The following is a 9,221-nucleotide window of genomic DNA, read 5'->3' as shown; positions in this document are numbered from 1 at the left end:
CCAGAAGATTAAATTTAGATATTTTTGTTTCGAAAGGAATGCTCTACTGGTTTTTAGAATGACATAATAATAAAACCTTTTGGAATAAAATGTATCTTTCGGTTCAACACAGTATTTTAGATAAAAAACACTAATATAAAATTATTTTGATAAGTCGTACTAGGCTACTTGACATGATAAATTCTTCTTAATTCCTTCATCGCAAATGGAAAACAAGCTAGCGCATCATTCAAATGATGAACCACACATTAATTTATTAGAAGTACAAGGATTTAGAATAGTCCAAAATAGAGAAAATTTATTTGAAGATAACTCAGCTGGTTTCATTTAGTTAAGCTTCCAGTCCAAAAACTTCTCCAGCTTTCAGCACGGCAGTGTCCCACATGCCTCTGGATGCTGGCTGTGACTCCTGAAACATATCATTTAGTTAATCTACGTCAAAGAATTCCTCAGTTTTAAGCACGGCAGTGTCTCACATGCCTCTGGATGCTGGCTGTAACTCCTGAAACATATCATTTAGTTAATCTACAAGTCAAAGAACTCCTCAGTTTTAAGCACGGCAGTGTATCACATGCCTCTGGATGCTGGCTGTGACTCCTGAAACATATCATTTAGTTAATCTACAAGTCAAAGAACTCCTCAGTTTTAAGCACGGCAGTGTATCACATGCCTCTGGATGCTGGCTGTGACTCCTGAAACATATCATTTAGTTAATCTACAGGTCAAAGAACTCCTCAGTTTTAAGCACGGCAGTGTATCACATGCCTCTGGATGCTGGCTGTGACTCCTGAAACATATCATTTAGTTAAGCTTCCAGTTCAAAAAACTTCTCCAGCTTTCAGCACTGCAGTGTCCCACATGCCTCTGGATGCTGGCTGTGACTCCTGAAACAAATCATTTAGTTACTCTACAAGTCAAAGAACTCCTCAGTTTTAAGCACGGCAGTGTATCACATGCCTCTGGATGCTGGCTGTGACTCCTGAAACATATCATTTAGTTAATCTACAAGTCAAAGAACTCCTCAGTTTGAAGCACGGCAGTGTATCACATGCCTCTGGATGCTGGCTGTGACTCCTGAAACATATCATTTAGTTAAGCTTCCAGTTCAAAAACTTCTCCAGCTTTCAGCACTGCAGTGTCCCACATGCCTCTGGATGCTGGCTGTGACTCCTGAAACAAATCATTTAGTTACTCTACAAGGTCAAAGAACTCCTCAGTTTTAAGCACGGCAGTGTATCACATGCCTCTGGATGCTGGCTGTGACTCCTGAAACATATCATTTAGTTAATCTACAAGTCAAAGAACTCCTCAGTTTTAAGCACGGCAGTGTATCACATGCCTCTGGATGCTGGCTGTGACTCCTGAAACATATCATTTAGTTAAGCTTCCAGTTCAAAAACTTCTCCAGCTTTCAGCACTGCAGTGTCCCACATGCCTCTGGATGCTGGCTGTGACTCCTGAAACAAATCATTTAGTTACTCTACAAGTCAAAGAACTCCTCAGTTTTAAGCACGGCAGTGTCTCACATGCCTTTGGATGCTGACTCATGAAACATTTAATTTTGTGTATGTTCCAATCTAAAATCTTCCCTAATTTTCAGTACGACGGTGTCCCCATGCAGAGGCTAGTAAGATTGCTTCTAGAGAGATAGTAGTTATGACTCCTGAAACATCACGCATTATGTTTTGATTGTAATGTTGTTTAACAAACTAAATTATGTATATAGTATATAAAACAGAGCAATAAAATTATCGGGTTGCCTGAATAATAAAACATTTATTTATAGCATTCAGCAGAGTAAATAAAAAGCATAGAAACGTCGAGTCCAGCTTAAAAACATTTAATTTCTTAAATTAGGATAGTACACATATAAAATTAACATACTGTATCGTACATTATCGCACTTCAAGAGATGGAATTTAGAGCACTTTATTGACTATTTAAAGTTCTGAGGTTTTCGTAATAAATTATGTATAAGTTTAAAGCTTTTAACCTTTGATGTCATATTTTCACATTAAGTATGTCGTTTGTAAGCAATAAATCTTACTTTTGTGACACAAATGGAGTCTCCAAATAAGAAATTTATAAACCTTTTCTTCTTTTTGGGAGCGCTTCTTAAGTGAGAATATTATGAGATTTACCATAGGGTACTTTTACATGATGTTTGGCTTTGAACACCATAAACATGAATGTCCAATATGTCTCAATATTAAGTTATGCTCAATTAAGTTGTGCTTTTTTCGTTGTTATGTTTTTGCTTTGTTTAAATTCTATATTCTCTGTTTTTATACATACATACATATGTGTAAGTAAAACTGATTTCCACAACGCTTTTGGCTGCTAATAATTTATTAATGTTGTGTTGCCATTAACTAATTGATATCAAAATAAATCGAAAAGTTAATTAGAAACTTGTTGTCAAGTCACGTTTGTTATGTAATATCCAGACAGACAGAATGTTATAGTAAAACTGAATTAATATAGTAAAACTTAACACTTGAAATACAATATTTGATTGCCATCTTCCAACATTTACGTTGATATTAAACTTATCTAGCCTAAATGTAAAAATGTATAATAGGTATTTACTTAATATTTCAAACCAGTAATTAAAATCCTAATTAATCAACAAACATGTATCGCAATTTAAGGTAACCCACCAGTTATATTTATATACTGGTAGAAATTCTAATGTACCGTAACAGTGAATTTAACATTATTCGCTTCTTATGCAGCAGCCGCATTGATGTTTATATAGGATGTGTTGTTAAAAATATTTGTATCTTTATCCATAAAATGACTAAAAGTTATATAAATATGGAGTTTGTAGCAAAAGTCCAACCCCTTGGGAGAAAATTTAAAGTTGAGCACTGTTCAATCCTCCCATCTCCACCCTACAACAAAATTAAAAAGCAAAGTACCCCGTGTAACGTATGGAATTGGATAGCTCGTGTTTTAGATGTTAGGAAGTCTTAATACGCGTTAATCAATACAACTGTTGTTTTACAAAAAGTTTCTCTTTTCATCGTCTTTAATTTGATACGTCATATGTGTTACTATGTTATTTCAATCGTTTTAGGTTTGGGGTTGGGAGAAAAGGGTGCTGAAAAGGGGATACTTTAACTTTTAAGGTAAACAATTTCAAGATAAAACTCCTGCATAATTCGATTTGATGTATAAACGAATTAGCGATGTTTACGTGTTCAGGAATGTAACAGTTCTCTTCCTATCATTACTTAGTATTACTGTATGTAGTAACAGGGACAAGTACAGAATACAAGAACATATCCGATGTGGAACACCTACTAGTAGCATACTAATATTCCTCAATGAATGTTCAATCCTCTCTCTGTTATCAGTTCAATAGCATTGTATACACAAGTGACCTAAGATAAGGACTCCCGTAACCGTGAACGGCACTCAGAGGACTGGCAAAAATTACAATTTTCTGGTTAACTGTTTTTCCCTAAAACAATCAAACTATAAACAAGTAATGAATTATTATTATAAAACTGCATTTCATCAGGCATTTTTTATGTAATGTGTATTATTCCTACTTTATTAAAACTCGTATAAAATATTAGTACTGTTTTCGAGGACTGTTATACCGGACTGTTAACTGTTATACCGGGCGTCCCAAAAGTCTTTATCCTCCACTTTTAAACGACTGTTTAAACTGGGACTGTTAACTGTTATATCGGGCGTCCCAAAAGTCTTTATCCCCCACTTTTAAACGACTGTTTAAACTGGGACTGTTAACTGTTATACCGGGCGTCCCAAAAGTCTTCATCCTCCACTTTTAAACGACTGTTTAAACTGGGACTGTTAACTGTTATACCGGGCGTCCCAAAAGTCTTTATCCCCCACTTTTAAACGACTGATAGTTTTCAAATATCATTTTGGAATATGTAGTAATATATCCCGACAACAGCAACGATTTAGGTTGATTTTAAAGCTACTTACCAAAACTGGGGAGTAAACGGCACTGCAAATAAATAAAGGGGGTGACCCATTAAGTGACACTTCACATAAAAGGGTATTGATTAGATAGCCAAAGTCACTATTCAGAACACGTCAATTGTAGATTTTGCATGGAGTCTACTTAGATATCTTTAATTTTTTTATTCTTCTTTTATCAAGACCTTCAAATTGAGTTCCTACAATAAGGTTACATTAACAGCTTGATTACTCTAAAAACATTATAGTAAACATGATGTAACTGTAACCATAGGGATATCTTGGTAACTCATAAGGAAGCTCTTAAACTATAGACTCACGCCTGTGGCATTTTAATCAGTTCTATTATTTTTTTCAGAATAAACTGTCCAAACCCACTTGAAAATTTGTATTACCCTCCTCGGAAATCGAAACGGTGGTTTCTCGATTAAACAGTCACGGTTTGGTTTTGTTTTGCCCCGTTCAGACCGTTTATAAGAGGTCTTATCTCTGATGGGTCATATCAAAGACGATTCCTCAGACCCTTAATGTGTCATCTCGTATAGATTGTTTTCATTGGACTCTACTCCCACCTCAATTAGAGGAAATTAACTTTAAAAATCACCTAAATCCTCCCCAGTGAATGTTATTGCTTATCTCCAAATAATATTTTTACATTATTTTTTAAACTTAAAGTGGGGGTGGGACTTTGGAACAACCAGTATGTACATAATCCTACCCACAAATAATTAAATTTGTGGTGTAGTTATTGTGAAATCAATAATCAAAATTAATGACACAATAATTTTTAATATGAACTCAACATTAATTTAAAAGTTTTAACGTACTTAACCCCGTTTCAAGTACAAAATACTACATATGAACTTCGGTTGGATCAAAGAATTTAGTTCAGCAGTGACAATACAATGTAACAGTCTCTCTGTGGCAATACAGATAAGCGACACACAATTTCTCTTGAGAAATCATCACACGTTGTGTAAACCTTTAGTGAGGCAATAAAGTATAAATTATCTTAACTACCGTTATGTAAAAATATAATTGAGTTTAAGTTTGTTATAGTCAAACTTGCTACTTTCTACAGTGTCTTCAGGAGCCAAGGATTTAAAATGATAAAAGGTATATTAAAAATTAAGATATTTAATGTTTAGTTTCTAGTTCATTGTATTTTGTTATTAAATTTACTTGATTTGTTCTAAAAGCTGTAAGGGACGGATTGTTTCTTTTGTCTAAACTCTATAGTATAAAATCACACAAAGCTAACGTGTTCAAAGATCATTGATCTCGTATATAGGAAATATTTGTACACATATTGTATATAATTAAAGTTTGTCAATAAAATTCAAACGAGGGACATAATACTCGTAGATGGGTACTTTTTTCGTCTTCATACTCACTGAATTTAATAACAAATTTCTATTGCGTTTTCTTGTTCTTTTGCAGTACAAGTACAATACTAAAACCATGTGCAATAAAATCTACTGGTTTTCTTAAGCTATGTAATATATCATTACAGTAATGTAATATACCATAAAAAATGTTATATATCAAAGTCATGAGTATAGTGATATGGTAAGAATGAAATTCAGACGGCTCCGTCATTGCTGTGTGTCATATTTTTTATGTTTATTTTAACAAAAAGAGTCAAACATTAATTTAGTACTAGTATTTAATAAATTTTTACTGTCACTTAAATTTTTGGTACTAGTATTAGAAACTTCCACCACTTAAAAAAGTGGTGTTTTTCTAAAACAAAAACAGTTTTTCTAAACTGTTAGAATCACTGCTTAGGAACTTCGATTTGTAAAATAATCAGTTTTTGGCCCTAAAAGTTTAAGTTCAGTTCGTATAAGTTTAAGTTATATAAGGTAATAAAGCTATATATAATGGACCGTAAATTCCATACTGTAATAATCTCCCTCATTACCCATTCAATCGTCCATCCATGCGGAGGTCAAAAATATCTGCATAAAATTCCACCGTCCGTATATACGGACGTTCATAAAAGATGGTTTAATTCAAAATAGAAAAACATAATTAAATTATTACTTATGTTACACCAAAATGATCACCAAGTATCATGTTTTCTAATACAATTGTGTTTTTTACTATCTATAGTATATTACCGGTGGTATGGACCGCATAATCAATAAGACGTAGTAACTTGTTACGTTTCTCTATGCTAGTCAGCTGTGACCGACCCACAGCGCAGTTTGTTGCTAAGTTCTTTAGCTGTGTTACTATGATTGTTCTTGATTTGCAGTGTAAATTCTTTACAAGTTTAGTATGTTTCAATATTTTTCTAGTGTAATGTCTTTATAAATTTATTATGTATTTATTTTTTCTACACAATTGTGTTTTTTACATACTTTTAGGTCTTAAAGGAAATGTGGTTTTTTTAATACAGTAACGTGAAAAAGGTTGTTTATTTTAAATCATTTTGTGTAATTAACTTATGAAAATTAGTGAAATTGGTTACTATTAAATTTACTTTCATACACAGTGGTTGGACTAGTGATATCTATTTTTTGTAATATCTTTTTTTCTGCACCTTTCAATAAGTCAAATCACAATTTTTATAAAACACAATTTTTAGATAAGTAATTTATATTATTATAAAAATGTATTGCATGTATACATACTTATACACTTATTGTACTGTAAATTTCATGCCAAATAATAAAATGTATTAAATTTGATTTAATAATAAGAGAAAAAGATATTTGAGTAAAACTGTCCCCAAAATTGCAAATTAATGCTGGGAGCTTTGCCAGATACTTTTAAAAATATCTGGAAAGGAAAGGAAAGGGAATTAACCTATAAACAGCCAGTTTTAAGGGAGGGTTACACATACTTAGCAGACGTTTTTACATGGTTAATTTGTTTTAAATGCCTTATAAAAGAAAAAGATGTATATACATTGAAATAATCTAACATTGCACACCTGTTTTAAAGCAGAATTTTATCTTTGTTCGAACGGTTTATTTTGTCTTACGGAAACCTGCACTTTAAAGTTTTAATCACTAGGTCACCCAATTTAAAATGTATTAACCCTTCCACCTACCATACTCAAGGAGATCAATTTGATGATATTTTAAAAGTTTCAACCATTAAAACGTTGAAGGTACGGGGTGTTTGTTGGATATTCCAATAGTTGAAGTATCTGTAATACTCGGTAAAATAAATACTCCGCTCTTTTCATTACAAAGGTCATTTAGAACTCCACTCGAATAAATTATGAACGGAAGTTTCATTTATATAAAAATATAACTTATTTTCTTCCTTCTCGGGTGTACCATTCATACACCTTTTGAAATAGTATAAAGTAACCAACCTGATATTTCGTCTAGTGATTTAGTAGTAGTGAGCAAACTGTACCGCGAAAATCCACTTGGTTGTATCATTTATCTCCAACTTGAATTATTTAAAAGATTGTTTAATTTGATTTTATATGCACTGAGAAAGTATGAAATCAGACAAACAAAACTCATGTAACTTAACTTGTTATTCTCAAGGAGGAGATTTCCAAGAAACTTTCCGAGTTCTATCAATGTCGTCGTCCGCATTCAATATATGTTTGCTCGGTTTGAATTGACAACATAGATCTGAAAGGATTTCTTAGAAATTATTATTAACTAATAAAATAATTCATAACACAGCTGCTCTGATATTCCTTTTTAAAGTTGTGATGAGTTTTGTTTAATCTAAAGTTTACAGAAATATGAAATCCTACCACCTGCGTAAATTCTCTCTACAGTTTAATTAACTTTTAAATTATTTCACTTTCATTTTTTAATAAACCTCGCCACTTTATTGAAATTCCTATTTGACTTCTTATTAAAAGAAATGCGTATCAGGAAGAGAGATAAAATTATATTAAAATTATCAGGTACAAACATTTAAATAACGTACTGTACTTGTGTTAATAAAAACAAGTACAAAAATACAAGATCTGTTGTAAACTTAATTCTTAAGCTTACGCGGCTGATGTCATGACTATACCTACGTTTTCTTATTCACACTGTGTCGAAATATTGAGAGTATACTGAATTAAAATGTTTGAATTTAGTACAAAACCATACCTGAATTAGCCAAATTACAATTGGTTCGGTTTAAAGTTTTCTCAGCATTAAGAGCATGTCACAAGATTTTTTTCAGCATTTTCGACGCAGTATAAACCTGAAAACTTTGATAGTAGAATTTCGTTGTGTTTTATTTGTTGCCTCTTATTGAATCATGTTACCTTTTTCTGGTCCTCCTTTTCCTTTTCCCCGATGATGCCCATCCTTTTGGCGAGCTCTTCCGTTTCCTCGCTGTCACCCCACAGCCCTTCGTCAACAGTGAACTTGACAACTCCGACGAAGAGACCTAGCTTAGACAAGAACCACAGTGCCTTGATGATCCTCTTGCCCATGGTGACCGTCGGGCTGGGAGGTGGGCAGGCGCAGGGTGGAGGCGGGCAGACAGGGTTGGGAGCACGGCACGGACCCATGGTGGGAACCCGAGGATGAACACCAGTGGGGCTGATCGTGGTCGCCTGAGTCATCTCCGTAGACTTGAGCAGCAAGAAAGGGTGATCGGCTGTTTTAGGAAGTAGATTACTTCCTGTAACTGCACCGGAGTTGTTGAATGTGGAATTTAGCAAAGGTAGCCTTTTGCATATGACTTGTTTGGAAGCCATTTTGAGTCATGCCAATGGAATTAACGTGTGGTTTTGAAAACAAAAAGGAAACAGATAGAATATGTTGCTATGAAACGCCTATATTTTCATTGTTCATATAAACCGTACTAAATAATAATATGTAGAACTAAATTATTAATAATAATGTTAACCTAAATATTAATAGCTTAGGGGTCTAAAACCATAGATTTTTAAAATATTAAAAATTAAAATATGTAATCAGCATATGTAATTTACAAGAAGTTGTTTACTGTATAATTCAATTTTTGTTTATAAATTTAAAGTTGCTTACAAGGTATGTAAATTACAATCGTAAATTCTTTTCGTACTTTATAAATTTATTAAATTCTAGTATACTTCCATTCTAAAACGGTATGAAAAGCAGGAGATTAATGTAAGAATATGATATTGATATCAGTTAATAAAGCACTTTTCTAGTATTGTTTTGAATACGCAGGTACTTTATAATCGTGTTTCAAATAAATAAATAACTTACTAGAACCCAAATTATCATTTTCATTTTTCATCGGTAGTAATATCAGTTTTTATTTCAATACCTTACCTCATTCTCACATTATACTCATCA

General features: G+C 33.0%; 1 protein-coding gene across 2 annotated transcripts; it reads right to left on the bottom strand.

Moving 5' to 3' along the window:
* Positions 1-228: 228 nt before the first annotated feature.
* On the bottom strand, positions 229-8,683 carry LOC124355587. 2 transcript variants are annotated; one of them, XM_046806759.1, is made up of 2 exons: positions 8,198-8,683; positions 229-409 (listed from the first exon to the last, which is right to left on the bottom strand). In XM_046806759.1, the coding sequence occupies exons 1-2, from the start codon at positions 8,633-8,635 to the stop codon at positions 332-334; spliced, it is 516 nt and encodes a 171-aa protein (XP_046662715.1). In that variant the 5' UTR covers positions 8,636-8,683; the 3' UTR covers positions 229-331. The 2 variants fall into 2 exon arrangements, with proteins under 2 accessions (XP_046662715.1, XP_046662707.1); XM_046806751.1 differs by lacking the exon at positions 229-409 and adding an exon at positions 1,352-1,457.
* Between the last annotated feature and the right edge of the window lie 538 nt (positions 8,684-9,221).

The sequence above is a fragment of the Homalodisca vitripennis genome, chromosome 1, assembly GCF_021130785.1.
Source record: "Homalodisca vitripennis isolate AUS2020 chromosome 1, UT_GWSS_2.1, whole genome shotgun sequence".
Taxonomy (NCBI): domain Eukaryota; kingdom Metazoa; phylum Arthropoda; class Insecta; order Hemiptera; family Cicadellidae; genus Homalodisca; species Homalodisca vitripennis.
Note: the sequence above shows the minus strand (reverse complement) of the source record. Positions and strands in the feature narration are given on the sequence as shown.

Bases quoted from the DNA above. Each gene is read 5' to 3' on its own strand.
- LOC124355587 (XM_046806759.1), bottom strand. From the start codon at position 8,635: ATGGCTTCCAAACAAGTCATATGCAAAAGGCTACCTTTGCTAAATTCC. The intron at 410-8,197 runs GTAACATGATTC...GATATGTTTCAG, and splicing joins AAAAGGAGGACCAGAAAAAG to GAGTCACAGCCAGCATCCAG.